Source organism: Suillus fuscotomentosus, assembly GCF_016647785.1.
Source record: "Suillus fuscotomentosus strain FC203 chromosome Unknown F5891scaffold_11, whole genome shotgun sequence".
In the NCBI taxonomy this organism is placed as follows: Eukaryota; Fungi; Basidiomycota; class Agaricomycetes; order Boletales; family Suillaceae; genus Suillus; species Suillus fuscotomentosus.
Genome location: NW_024539523.1, coordinates 118,900 through 133,146, shown reverse-complemented (window position 1 = coordinate 133,146; position 14,247 = coordinate 118,900). Strand labels below are relative to the sequence as shown.

General features: G+C 48.0%; 5 protein-coding genes across 5 annotated transcripts; 4 read left to right on the top strand and 1 right to left on the bottom strand.

The window, feature by feature from the left end:
• Window positions 1-648: 648 nt before the first annotated feature.
• F5891DRAFT_946502 (DUF887-domain-containing protein) lies at window positions 649-1,886 on the top strand (the record flags this gene model as incomplete). Its single annotated transcript, XM_041374680.1, has 9 exons — window positions 649-857; window positions 910-1,050; window positions 1,101-1,165; window positions 1,216-1,250; window positions 1,302-1,348; window positions 1,401-1,427; window positions 1,480-1,585; window positions 1,637-1,746; window positions 1,802-1,886. The coding sequence occupies 9 exons, from the start codon at window positions 649-651 to the stop codon at window positions 1,884-1,886; spliced, it is 825 nt and encodes a 274-aa protein (XP_041229354.1).
• Window positions 1,887-1,982: 96 nt separating this feature from the next.
• Window positions 1,983-2,955, bottom strand: F5891DRAFT_1126763 (uncharacterized protein; the record flags this gene model as incomplete). Its single annotated transcript, XM_041364125.1, has 3 exons — window positions 1,983-2,139; window positions 2,195-2,430; window positions 2,482-2,955. 3 exons carry the CDS (start codon window positions 2,953-2,955, stop codon window positions 1,983-1,985), a joined length of 867 nt encoding a protein of 288 aa, XP_041229353.1.
• A 164-nt stretch (window positions 2,956-3,119) lies between these two features.
• Window positions 3,120-7,369, top strand: F5891DRAFT_53629 (Vps54-like protein-domain-containing protein). The gene is made up of 11 exons (XM_041372160.1): window positions 3,120-3,552; window positions 3,600-4,816; window positions 4,865-4,923; window positions 4,981-5,121; window positions 5,193-5,436; window positions 5,490-5,976; window positions 6,032-6,153; window positions 6,214-6,300; window positions 6,369-6,491; window positions 6,555-6,646; window positions 6,696-7,369. Exons 1-11 carry the CDS (start codon window positions 3,288-3,290, stop codon window positions 7,309-7,311), a joined length of 3,453 nt encoding a protein of 1,150 aa, XP_041229352.1. The 5' UTR covers window positions 3,120-3,287; the 3' UTR covers window positions 7,312-7,369.
• Window positions 7,370-8,530: 1,161 nt separating this feature from the next.
• On the top strand, window positions 8,531-10,135 carry F5891DRAFT_53597 (uncharacterized protein). The gene is made up of 2 exons (XM_041372156.1): window positions 8,531-8,752; window positions 8,807-10,135. Exons 1-2 carry the CDS (start codon window positions 8,703-8,705, stop codon window positions 9,969-9,971), a joined length of 1,215 nt encoding a protein of 404 aa, XP_041229351.1. The 5' UTR covers window positions 8,531-8,702; the 3' UTR covers window positions 9,972-10,135.
• Window positions 10,136-11,187: 1,052 nt separating this feature from the next.
• Window positions 11,188-14,228, top strand: F5891DRAFT_53514 (WD40 repeat-like protein). Its single transcript, XM_041372150.1, has 12 exons — window positions 11,188-11,228; window positions 11,294-11,732; window positions 11,786-11,936; window positions 11,991-12,133; window positions 12,187-12,284; window positions 12,363-12,649; window positions 12,701-12,847; window positions 12,897-13,013; window positions 13,064-13,323; window positions 13,377-13,458; window positions 13,515-13,644; window positions 13,696-14,228. The coding sequence occupies exons 2-12, from the start codon at window positions 11,416-11,418 to the stop codon at window positions 13,971-13,973; spliced, it is 2,010 nt and encodes a 669-aa protein (XP_041229350.1). The 5' UTR covers window positions 11,188-11,228; window positions 11,294-11,415; the 3' UTR covers window positions 13,974-14,228.
• The last annotated feature ends 19 nt before the right edge of the window (window positions 14,229-14,247 follow it).

Sequence of the window (14,247 nt, the reverse complement as noted above, 5' to 3'; positions counted from 1 at the left end):
GTTACACGTATCCTACATATCCTCGTCATCGTGACTTTCCAAAACCTGATGGACGATTCATGGCTTGCACATCCTTACACTCCAGTCGTATACATATTGCTTAGAACTGCAAATCCTTTGCCGCTTCGAGTCGTTCCAGGGTCTCTTTTATCCATTTCGAGCATGACATTCTTTACATGGTCCATTCTCTCACTTTTTGCATAGCTCGGTGTTTTATTTGTTTTTATCAGTCTTTGTCTCGGCTGGAGGTGCATCTATGTGATATATATTTGTTGGGAAGAGACCCTTGACAATGAAGCCATTTACTATCATATTATTCTGAGCCAAGATCTAGTCACTAGTGAACAATTTGAAACAGCTTTCGATCAACCTGAGCTCTTTGCGCTTATTTCCTGGAGTCTTGTTCTGTCAAGTTATTGTTCTTGTATTGCGGTCTCTGTGTTTCGTTATAAACAGATGATTATTATCTCTTCATGAACTTTTGCTACGTCTACTTGCGCCAGCACCCATCTCTGAAAACGTGTTCCGTTGTTCCATCATAGTAATTTTGGGAAATATACTGCTAAATCCACGGTCAGCTCACAGGCCACGAGTTCGATCGCCTCTACAGTTGGTTCAAACCTTCAGTTACGTACACTCCTCTGTCCCATGATCCAAGACGTGCGCCTGCAAATTCGCGAGTTTGCTGCGCCAGTTGCGCAAAAACTGGGCATCGGCAAGATATCCGACTTTGCCGACGTTATCTTGCTCTCCTTCGTGTTCTTTACTACTGTGCACAATAGTCTCTCACCCGCCGTAAGCAGTGCGCTTTTTCCTGTTTCATATGGGAAAGCAGGAAAGAGAGCGAGGAACAACTGGTGAGGCTGACTACACTACACTTCTTGGGCGGGTAAGAATTCACAACGACAGGGATATACGTGTAGCATCGCTCGTCCATGCTATCTTAATTGTATTTCTTGCCGGGCGCTGTCTCAATCTTCCGAGCCTTGACCAAAATCGCGCCTTTGGTTGGCATGAAGATGCAGGGTTTCTAATAGCTATTGCAACAGGGTGAGTTGACACTTATCAAACGCCAACACAGTTTTCTGACTTCACTCTAGTTACTTTATATGGGACACATTGGAATCGATCATCCATTTCAGTGACATTGGATTCGTTTTCCATGGTATGTGTCTAATGTGTTTCTTCGCAAATTTGCTCCCAACCCAGCCTCAGGCATTTCGTGCCTTCTGATATACAGCCTTTCATTTGTGAGCGATACGATTATACCAGAGCTTCAAGAATCTAACGTGCCCATTTAGACGCCATTTGTTCCTTACTATGCAGTACGTTTCTTGTTTTGGGAGCTGTAAGTGATATATCATAACAGACGTCCAGTTCTTTGTTCATACTGTTCACAGGAGCACTGTATTCTTGAACATTCATTGGTAGGTCGTGATTATATATGTTCATGATGATGTAAATGAGCTTCGCTGGTAGGTTCTTGGACAAGACAGGAAAAACAGGCAGTGCCCTTCAGCTTGTCAATGGTATTGTCCTCATTACGACCTTCTTTTGTGTACGCTGCATCTGGGGCGCAATGATGGTCGGTGCCTGTCTGAACCTGGCTTCCTTTACACTAATGCTTTGAATGCAGTCGTATGACTTTTTCGTAACTTTGGATAGCGTATACGACCAAATTTTGACACCATACCTCATCATTTATGGAGGCGGTAATGTCTTGCTCCAAGGGCTCAATTGGTTCTGGTGAGACTTGCGCTGTCATTGTCTTGAATGATTGATTTATGTTCATAAACATCAGGTTCACCAAGATGATAGCTGCACTTGTGAAAAGGTTTCAAGGAAAACCCAATGGTCACAAGGTCATCGAAAAAACTAAGACATAACCATCTTTTATAGATCGTGTCGTTCTGCAGGTTGAATGCCAGTAGTACCAGATACTATATGCTTAAATACATGATCATGCACAAGATATCATACCACTAGGCCACGGTGAATGCTGCCTCTACTTGTGTCCGTACTCTCCGCTCCCAGGCAACAAGGTTTACGCGTCGAGTGACCTCAATTCTTGTACTGTCCATGCTATACAGAAGACAGTGTAGGTACGCGAATGCAAGTGCATCCAATGCAGTGGGATGTCTGTGTTGTGTCAGTGAATACATCGGGTGGCTTCGCGAGTACAATAATGACTTACTCTGAGCCAAGGAACCAGTGGTCAGTTCCAAGCCGTTCCGAGAGTGAAGTGATGGCCTCTGCGTACTGTCCTTTGATGGATGAAAGTGTAATATTTGCTCCATACGGTGGCAGTACTGAACTCAAACCAGTCAGAGGGGCAGGTGGTGGGCTGAGAGTGGTTGCCAAGGCCCTTCCTCCAGCGATAGCTGTCAGGAAAAGTTGAGACAATGCGGGTCGTGGAGGTTCTGATAGAGTCTGGCAAGAACAGTCAGGATGTGGTCTGCACACGAGACAGAGGGCACGCACTAAGGCAGCATGTACTACTCCCTCGAGCAAGGAGACCCATGCGTGACTCTCGTCTTTGAGTATTTCATCACTGTAACCATTGAGAGGATCGTTCCCGCCGCCAACTTGTCCATTCACCCAACCAGGGATAGAACGTGGTGCTAACAGCTCACTGCTGACATCCCCAAACACAGGAGTGTGTAGACAGGGCAACCGACCATCGATCCCACCTTCTGGAGAGATGTCCCACCGTACAGTGATGTTAGTGAGCCCACGCAAAGCGATATATGCCTGCCATTTCAGACACTCGACGTCTGTGCTCAGAATATCGGAGTTAAAGGCTTGGTCGACTGCCGTTGTCCGAGGAGGTGCAATCCATAGCGTAGGCTTTTGCGAAGGACATCTTGAGATGACTTGAATCGGTGAGTAAGTGTGTAAGGGGAACTTGCTGAGGAACCTCTGGAGCGGTTCAGGAAGACTGAGAACTGATGCCATGCTAGGAAAACACTAGTGCTACGATTTATTCGTTACAGAGCGTTGAAGCATGTTTGTAATATACCATACCTAATATAGGGACATCTACCACTGAAAAATTCTTTTATGGTATATATATCTCACAAATTTCAAGGCACCGGGCAGGTAAGTTAGTAGCTTATGAGATTTCTTGAACTTGCTTACCGACGTTCGCGTCGACGATATTTGCTGGCAAACAACTGGCAACCTTATTGGACGTAACGAACTGGCTTCACTCTTCTATCTTTTTTTTTGAGCCTCGTCCTCAGTCGGCGCTTCCAAATACCGAACTTGCACACAAGCAAGTGTAGAACATGTCTGATTATGTGTCAAGTCCCTCTAGGCCAGCCACGCCAGTACCCGCTTTACCAGAAATACCAATTGCACGTCCATTCCGCTTAAACTGGGATACGTCTTCTCGTGTTCGAGGTCCAGCGAGCGTTTCAGAGACCACTGAGGGTCGTGGAGGTGACTATTACGCAGCACCTTTCCGCCTTGAATTGCCCAATCTATCAACCGTCAATATTGCCCCTGGTGCTTTACCCCAGGAATGGAGTAGCTCAACACAGGGATTCAACGGTAGGCCACGCTACCGTCGTGTGATGCGTGGTGCTCATTGTTTCCAGCGATTTCAACGGTTCTCAATAACCCTCATAGACACCAAGCACCTCCAAAAGCCCATTCCTCTCTCCCAGCTGTGCCCCCAGCCGACTTACCGCGCGTGAAACGCAAGGATTTCGATCCGTATCTTCGAGCCATTGGGCCCGAATGGGAGAGGTTCGAGCGAAACATGCAGCTTAGTCGGGATGGTCAAGAGAAGCCGGACGCATCATTTAGTCATCGTGGTTCAACAGACACTCCGCCTATGCCATTCACGCCTCGTGCAGGAAAGCTATTAACACCACTTAGCTCCGTCCCTCAGGTGTTCTTCGATGCTCAATTTAACCTTGGTGACCCACATATATTCAATGCCGTCATAGAACACCAGGAAGAAGATAATGATTCCTCCGACCCTTCGTCGCTCTCATATTCGCTCCCTCTTCTTGAGAAGCTCTCTCATCATGCAGATACTATTGAACAGCATCTTGTTCGAGAAATTTCTCTTCGGTCCACATCATTCTTTGCGGCATTAACCAACTTGCAAGACCTGCAGACCGAATCGGAAGAATGCCTTGATCGCATATCGAAGCTCCGCGGACTGCTTAAGGAGGTTGATGAAAAAGGTGCCAAACGAGGACTAGAAATTGTGAGGACAGAATGCAAACTGCTCAATCTCGAATCTATCTGTAGTGGTGTCAAAGAGATCGGGGGCGTGGTGGAGATGACTGGTGTTGCAAAAGGATTAGTTGCAGCAGGACAGTGGGGCGAGGCCTTGACAGTTATTGAAGGCGTAGACGCACTCTGGGATCCAGTAGCTGCTGAAGCACCACCTGCAATTTCTGCGAGGGAAGCTCGCGCAGAACTTGTCCGCGTCCCTACTAACGGACGATTGTCCCCTCTTCCACCTATGCCGGAATCGCCTCCCCCGGAAAATGAGGGGACTAGGAAGACTCCATCAATACCACTGTCCTCCTTAACCGCATTCTCTTCTCTTCCTGCACACGTTCGTGCATTGACGATGGAGATAGCGTCCTCGCTTACCACGGAACTCGTCAGTGTGCTAAAGCTTGACTTATCAGAACGAGTGAATGGAGTACCTGAGCGGAACGGTAACGTGAATCTCTCCTTTAAGGATAGGTTGCGGCCCGTCCTTCAAGGCCTTTTGCGTACCAAAGGAATTCGCGAAGCCACAGTTTCATGGAGAGAAGTTGTGACAAGTGAAATGCAAGGTATCGTGAAGCATGTATGTGCTGGGCACTTCAATGGTGCATGGTCGTTGATGGTTCTCTAGCACCTGCCGTCTTTCAATATGGGTGATGAGGAGTCCAAAGGTCCTAAGGCTGCTTCAAGGTAAGCGGGGCGTTGACTCTCTTGGTACTACTATTAACCATGGTATGCTCATTACAGTGGACTTGCAAATCTTCTTCGCTCCAAAGAGCACGCGGAGTTCCTATTACTTCTCTCACAGCTGTATACGAGTCTTCTGAATGGTATCAAGGGTATTCAGGCCCAAAATGGCATACTAATAGAAGTGTTAGAAAGTTTGCTGTATGACCTTTTGTTTCTCCTTCTCCGTCTTATCGCTCACTGTGCTTCCATACCTTTTGGTTCATATCCAGAGCGCCGAAACCATCAGTAGATATCATCTCACTTCAAGAAGAACTCTTGGATATTCTATCTTCTACTGCGGACCTCTCGAACAAGCTAGCGGCAATAGTTATTGGATATCGTTCCGAACAGCATGCGCAACTTGATCTACCTGGCTTCCTTACCTTTTTCAATGCTTCGTGGGGCTTCGTGGTGCAATGCGAAGTGATATGCCGGCGGATGATCATGGGGCTGAGGGGTGTGGTCCTTGGTCAGGTACGTTCCTTTATCTAAGTCAATCAGAAGCGATCATAATACGCTACTCCTAGGCGAAGCACTTCCTACAAGCGTTCCATCAGGCCCGAATTAGCCAATCTGCGAAACTTGTCGAAGACGAGCTTTGGAATCCGATGTCGGACGTGCCTGCAGCACTGCAGCACATGGCAGATGTCTTGGTAGATTCCGCAGTCCGGGACTCCCCTGAGCTTATCGTAGGAGAGACAGATAGCTCGACTTCGGCCCCAAATCCGTTACCACCCCAATCTGCTTCAAGCAATCCGAATGGATCCGCGCCGTCGTCCAAGTACCTTCGGATCGAAGAACGACCATATTTTTGTGTTTCTGCCACAGGTGCCGTCCTCGGCCTGTTATTCGATTACCTTAAGCTTGTCGTCAATCTACCTATGCTTAACATCGATACGATGGGCCGAGTGATAGAATTTTTGAAGGCATTTAACTCTAGGACCTGTCAAGTTGTTCTTGGCGCTGGAGCCATGCGGTCAGCTGGCCTGAAAAACATCACAGCAAAACATCTTGGTAGGTACTGTTCGTCCCCCTTGACACTTAGGAACCACTGACGTCACCCTTTCAGCGCTGGCGTCACAGTCCTTGTCCATAATGGTCGCACTCATTCCGTACGTACGAGAAACCTTCCGTCGTCACCTGAGTCCAACCCAGGCAGTAATGCTAATCGAATTTGATAAACTCAAGAGGGTGCGTCCGGAACCGCCGGTACCAATTCATCACCGAATCTCACTCGTGTCCTAAATGTAGGACTTCCAAGAGCATCAGAGTGAAATTCATTCCAAATTGATTTCTATTATGGGCGATCGCACTAGTGCACATGTCAAATCTTTACAGGCAAGTTTTACGCCCTCTGCCGTAATATCTCTCGAGTCTGCTTTGAAAGCTAAACCGAGTGCAAATAGAACGTTGATTGGGATCGGCCCAAGCAGGGAGAAAGTGTCAATGATTACATGGAACTTCTCGTCAAGGAAACTGTCACGCTTCACAAAGTGCTCTCGAGGTACCTGACTGCACCAGTGGTGGAGGTTTGTGATACTTATGTCATACGTACCAACCAAAATCGCTTACATTCGTGACTTGCTGCACAGTATGTGATGTCTCAGGTGTTCGCTGCGATTAATCACCGCCTATCCGAAGAATACAGCAAGATAGACTTGCAAAATCAAGAAGCGAAAGACAGGTGACTAGAATAGTTGCTCTATCTTTACGCCCCGTGACGATTTTGACAGGATGCTCGCTGATGCGCACTACCTTCACGAGAAGTTTTCCGTTCTAAAAAGCGTTGGTGCACCTACAAACGTGCTCAAGAATGTGGTCGCCGAAAAACCTTTACCTCGGAAGTCGGCGTTCAGCAATATCCGAGCCACAGCAAGTCCCAACGAGCGTATCAAGGGGCTGCTTTCGCGGAAAAATAGTGTCAAGCCGGACAAACCACTACCCGCAGTTAATTCTTCTCCGACACCTAGCCCGCCGCCACCACCTCCTCAAGAGGCACCCACCCATGCTGCGACCGTGGAAGAAGATAGAAGTGGCAGCTCAACCCCTGATATTGTGGTGCCACCTTCACGGGGCAGTTCTCGCGCCCGCGGGATAATAGACTTTAAACAAATGGAATCTTCTTCCAGAGATGTAGATGCGGCAGAGAAGGATGAACTCCCGCCCATTCCCGATGACGCCAATCACTCACTGCTTTCAGAAGCCGACATCTCTAACGGTGTTGCTTCTGAGATGGAAAACAATTCCGCATCGGCAGCATCCTATAGGAAGGAGGAGCGTGAGATCAGTGATAACCACGACGAAGTTCCACCTGCTGTTCCTATATTACCTTGTAATGGCGATAGTTGATAATTTTGGTTGACGATTGCAATTTGGATAGCAATTATGGATTCTTGCAAGATTCCTATTTGAAAACTCAGAATGCCGGAATATTCTAGTGTTCCTCTTGGTGGCGTATTCACCACAAATATGTATCAGTGACAAGTCCTCCATTCCCCGATCCCATTGTTTTGGTCGGATCAACCAGGATGAACCCCCGGGCTTGTCCAGCTGTTCAGATAGAAAGTATTTCTGTATTTATATATCACAACAAACAAAGGAAACTGTGACCCCCAGGCCCCCCACTGAAACCTTGTTTCTCTTTGTTCCCTTACGTTGACACGGCACCCGTTAAATGCACTTCGGATCTAAATGTGGGGAAACGAAAATCGAGGAAGAGATTTAGAAGAGTATTAGCGAGTATTAATATACGCAGACTGAGTTTGATCACACGATGTGCTGCAAGTCGTTAAACTAACTCTGTTACAGCCTCTGACAGGTATGGTGATGCTGTGGGTGAAGCACATCAAGTATCACGTTCGTGTGAGGTTATGATGCGAGCGTATCCAATATTATATTGACCGGCGGTGACCAAACGGTTCCAGACTGATGTGGAAACGAGGGTGAATCTTCTAGCCTTTCCGGCAGTAAGCGTTGACTGATCTGGTCCTCACCTTAAAGGTCGTGAGTGTGCAACCAGCGGCTAGTGCATCTCATCATGCACGGTGTTACTAAGGATGCACGCTGCAAGAGCTGTGCGATCCTTTTGTTATTATCCTCGGGTGACGAGTGCCGTCCACAAGTTTATTACGTGCGAACGAGGAGTCACCCGTGGTATTGTCACTCACAGACGTTCTGTCTATGTGACAGAACTGAGTGAGATGGATACATCAATGAATCGGACTTCTGAGGGCGCATAAACGGACCTCTTGGCGCCTGTGATATGATGCCAGGCCTACTATCACATCACTTTCACATCATTTCACATCTCAGTTGACAAACATGCTGTCCTCAAATGCCGGTCAATTTTGACTCAAAGCACGAGTGATGGTGTCACCTCAGAGTCGCGCAATCAAACGTGCGACGAGGTGCCAAGGTAAAGAACAATGGGGTAGACAACGTTGCTTACAAATAATGCGAATGTGACGCTATGTGACGTGGTTCCTTGGGTCCCCTGTGAGATCACACGCTTTGACTCAACCCGGTCTTGTCTGAATTGAGTCATCTAATTCATATTTATTATTTCTCAAATATTCTATTCCTCGTACCGCCTCCCCCGTATTTAAGCCCGTGCTGTTCCTTTCCATTTTTCTCATACGTCCCATCATTGCACTCCGACGACGCCTACGACAGCGTGCTCGTCTTCATAAATAAGCTTAGTTCTTTACCGCCTGGTACCCTTTGTCGCTCAACTAAGCCTCATGTTCGAGGAGATATGCCTCGCATGTTCCAAACACCTCCGCGATGATGGGTATGTACTTCCCTACGCCCAGCTACCTACCTCTGACCCCCTTCATCAATATAGTCGTGCTTACTGCAGTGATGAATGCGAAAATTCAGACATGTATAATTCTCCTTCCATTTCTTCTGCCAGCAGTGCCCTTTCGTCTCCATACATCGATTTTACTCCCGGTGGCGAAGTTCCACCGCTCATGCCGTCTGCATTAGGAACCGCGCTTAGCAGTAATTTCCAGAAACGAGGCCGGTATTCTGTGTCGTCTTCATCCACATCTTCGGCTTCCTGGTCCCTCTTCACTGATGCAGAAGAGGAAGGCTATGCTTCTGTTGGCATTGATGACGAAGCCGCATATGAAGGAGATGGCTTAGAATCAGGTGTATCCGGTGACGGCTTCGCACGGTCCGCAGGCTTCTTACATCCGTGCAAGTCCTCAGGACTTAACTACACTCGCCAACCGTCAGCTACCAACAACCGCTCAACCATTCCCCTTCTTCACCGCCGAACGTCTTCTACATCTAGCTCAGGTTTCGGTCAACTGCATTCATCTGCTGAAGATGATGCTGATTCTATGAACGACGTTCCTTTCCACGAGAAACCTTCAGAACGAGAGCGGGAGCATAACAATCTCACTGTTACTTCCAAGTACAAAAAGAGCCGTAATCGTGCGAGCCTCCCTGCATATTTCTCTCTTCTGCAGGTCAGCTCCCCCCAACGCAGCTCGCCGCCACTTTCCACCAGTTCAGGAAACACAACCAATCGTGCTTCTCCTCCTACACCAAAATTAGCTTCATTGCTAGCAATCTCTGGCATTCGGTCTGTCGTAGAAGCGACGCCCCGTGGGCGGCGACGCGAACCTGACATGAATAGTCGCTCCAACTCCCGTTCTCGTGCACGCCAGCAGACTCTGGTTCCTGGACCTCGCGAACGCCAGGACAGCCGTAGCAGTGTCGAGAAAGTTTTCGATTGGACTTGCGCTCCGTTGCATCGAGGTCGTCCAAGTGTACGGCGCAACTCATCACCACTTCCAAAGATGATGTCCTCGATGCAGCGATTCGAGGAAACACCTTTCGTTAATTCCATCGATGAGGCACACGAACGCAGGGGCCGCTTCAAGCGCAACGAGCTTGACGGACCAGGCTCGCGTGATGCGCCGGGTTATGGGAATGGCAGGAGCGGCCTGCGAGAGCGGGTGCGAGAACGCCAGCGCGATGTTGACGCCGGTTTTCTGTAACCGCACCCCCCAGAACTCGTTTCTCGTTATGCATGCCACGCCGATATATTTTTGCATCTCAGGCGTGATAAAACCAATGGCTTCTCAATCGTTTTCTCGTCACATCGCACTCAAAAAAATAACCGCACAGACCTTTCACTCGCCCTTTTATATCGACCATACGTAACATATCTACCTCATCAAAGTATACGGCAGAACTTCTAGTAGTCGCAGAAAATTTACGGAAATCACAGCACGCATTCTTCGTCTTCACATATCACCATTCATTACTTATTCGTGGCCGTCACATTCAAAACTAGCATTCATCGTACCATTTAGCATCGACTTTCACCATTTTGTGGTCGTCACATCGGATCGAGGGGAATCATTATCAAGTACCATACATTGCTTGACATTCAACTGAAATTGTGCTATAACATCATCTGCCCAACTGAGCATGACACAATTATAGGAATCAGGCAGCATGCACCTCGTTGCAAACGTGCAGGCCATTCTCGAGTGACAAGAGGTGGTGACTACGGTAGATGTTCAGTGACTAGTGGCGCCGCAAGGGTCCCGACGTATCGTATTAAAGTATTAGTACCTCCGATCCTTTCCATTTGATACACGGCAAAGTAACGTGTTTCATGGTAATTCGTGAGCTAAAGATAAGCCAAAAAAAAACAACCGGTAACGCATTCCCCAGCAAGCAAACATGATGGCGAGGCTGGACAACCGGCAGGCAATGACCAATAGCAATATCGTAATAACGTAGAGCATGGGGCCTTGTACCCAGGATATTGTTCGCGGCGTGGTGTGAAAGGGTGCGAACCTTCGACACGCGACGGCGGACTTCCATTTCGGGAACTTACTGTACTGACTCCTCCCAATTCCCCTTCAACCCATCAAGCTGAAGCTCTGTCTTCGTTAGGGATTCATCCTTTACCAGCTACTCCCAAATCATCCAGAAATCCTCGTAAATATTATAGTTCCGCGATTGCACTTCTGGTGCTGCATGACATAGCTAGCCACAGAACCATCAACTTGCCATCATTGATTCACTTACTCAGCTGAATACTGCAGAGGACAATTGTCCTACACGCCTAGGGCCATATCCAAGCCTGGAATCTGCAACGGTTGAGAGTAACAGTCGGTCTACTACCACGCAATCAAGGGCAGTCGCTGTACAAGCCCATACAACTACTTCGATACCGGCTACCAGACACCGGTCCCAGCTTGAGGAACCTGTAGGTGACATACAATCTACTGCATCAACAGGTGCGGCTCGTCTGGTTTTCAGAATGTCCAGATCATGTCTACTAACCATTCATTCCTTTATCCAGATACTGAGGTCTCGAGGCCTCGCAAACGACAAAGAATCGATAGCATAAACACTCTGGAATCCGCATCTACCTCCCTGACCGTCAATAACAGTCTTCGCGTCACTAATTCGCCTCTAAACGACATGCGAAATCCTGAACCTGATAGCCATTCCAACTTGTCTTCTTCATATGATTTTGTACCAGAGGCAGGCCCGTCTTGCGTCACCTTGGACAAGGCTGGTCATTCCAATGGAATAAATAAGGAGAATGGGTACTCTACTCCGGCGTCAAATGGCACTATTTCGAACGGATCTTCAACAATGGGAAATGGCCTCGCTAAGCACAGTTCATCCATCACGCGAGTGTCACTGCCAGGCACCACCCTCTACGACGACCCACATCTTGATCGAGAAGAGTTTGTGAGATTAGTTATCCAAAGTCTTAGAGACGTCGGGTATATGTAAGCGATTTTTTTTTGACTCGCATGCTCTTCCCTTATCACATTCCCTTCAGAGAATCTGCTGCCACTCTCGAAGCTGAGTCAGGGTACTCGTTAGAAGCACCGGAAGTGTCGGAATTTCGGCAACATATCCTGCGCGGTGCCTGGGCCGATGCAGAGCCTTTGCTCATTGAACTTGGGGTGACTGATGCTGATGCTCTTCTGGTATGCATATCTTCCTGTATGGCGGACATACCCTTCTGATGGTTCTATTTTTAGGATGCACGCTTTCTCATTGGAAAGCAGAAGTATCTTGAATTACTTGAGGCGCGTAAAACGACCGCTGCGCTGCAGGTACTGCGGAATGATCTGGCTCCGTACAGTACCGCGTTAGAACAGGATGAACTCCACGCATTATCTAGGTGAGCTCTTTGACATATCTTCATATCTTACATTCATGATGACTCTCGTCCAGCTTAATGATGTGTTCAGATCCACAAGATCTGCGTCGACGTGCATCTTGGGATGGAGCGTCGGGAAATTCACGGCGACAACTTCTTGATGATCTACAACGTCAGTATGAGATCCCAATAGAAATATCTCTTTGTGCTCCTACGTGTTTTGTCCAGTCACTGACGTCTTGCCTCACAGATTATATACCTTCTTCGACCATGATTCCCCAGCGCCGATTTTCTACCCTTCTCGCACAATCGCGAGAATATCAACGACAACGTTGCCTCTACCACAACTCCCCCGTGAATCCATCTTCATCCTCACTATTTAGTGACCACACATGTGACAAGGAATCCTTCCCTCGAATAACAACTACCATCCTCGAAGTCCATTCAGACGAGGTGTGGAATGTGGCCTGGAGTCATGATGGTACACATCTGGCAAGCGCAAGTAAAGATAAGACTGCTATTATTTGGCGCATTGGGGTTAGTTGGACTGACTTGCAGCATTTAACATACTAATTTCTGACCCCACAGCTCGAGGCAGAACCATCATCCCGTGATTGTATAGCAGAATTCATCTTGCGCGATCACCCATATCCTCTTGGTTGTTTGGCCTGGTCACTAGACGACTCTATCTTATCTACGTCTGCGGATCACCTCATTTTGCTTTGGAACACAAAGGTTAGCATCAAATTCTCGTGTCTTGACTTGCGATACTCATGAGCCATAGACTGGAGCTCTGATGAAGACACTCGAGAATCATGCTGAGACAGTGTCTGCCTTGGTATGGCTCCCTGACGGCTCAGGGTTCATGTCGGGTAGCCTCGATCGCAAGATCATATTATGGGTACGCTTATCGTAGGTTTATGTTATCGCACCTCACCTTGTGTTTAACAGGACATGGAGGGCGAACCACGGGAATCATGGAATGATATAGCCATACGTGTCACTGATGCTGCAGTGACTCCTGACATGAGACGCCTGGTCGCTGTTGGGATGGGATATAATCCTCCTCCAACATTGGGGACACTGGCTCGTGCTAACGTCCGAGACGCATCTCCACCCATTGTATCCAACGGCAACGGCAATGCAGTGGGGCCGCGTCCGCAAGAGAATCGGATGATCATCTACGATCTCAAGACAGGACAGGTTGAGCTGTATGTCCAAGCATGTTTGTTTCAGCATGTTTGCTCATCGATCTTGCACGCAGATCTGTTCACATGGAGGGTGAACTTACTAGCGTGAAGATTTCCGAGGATTCTCGGTATGCTTTAATCAATCACGCTCCAGATGTGACTACCCCTTTTTTTGTATCAAACCCAACTATCTCACTGACCGTGCATCAAAGGAAATACACCTGTGGGACTTGGAAGAGTTCAGGCTTGCACGCAAGTTCACTGGGCAACGACAGGGTCATCATGTCATTCGCAGTTGCTTTGGTGGCATCGATGGCAACTTCGTCATTAGTGGGAGTGAAGGTATAACGACGTTCATAGCCGTCCTAATTCACACTCACAAAACATTTCCAGATCGCAATGTCTATGTTTGGCATCGCGACACAGGTACGCTTCTAGAGGTACTGGAAGGTCATGGCTTGGGAAGCGTGAATTCCGTAGCCTGGAACCCCCGCAATAAGCGCATGTTTGCATCGTGTTCGGACGATAACACGATACGTGTGTGGGAGGCACCTGTTTACGCGGGTGAACTACTTCGAGGGTTCAGCATCTCTGCGTCCGAGCCAGAGATGATTGGGAAGGGGAAGGGCAAAGTAAAGCAACCTTGGGCCTATAACTATGGAGGGTTATAATGTCTTGGGGACTCAGCGAACATCGATGATCTTTCGCGAATGCTTTGCATCCTCACTGCTTTGGCCATCATTGCACAACATACAGTTATCTGAACGCTGATCAATTATCTTCATCGTGACATATCATGCATAGTATAGACTGTTCAAGTAGCAAGGACGTAGGATAGTGTTCATTGCATAAGTTATTCGGATTATTTTTGGATGTCACGTGAGCGCGTCGCGTCGCGTCGCACTGCACTTGTCTGTCCATCAATTCAATCTCTGACCGGCGACC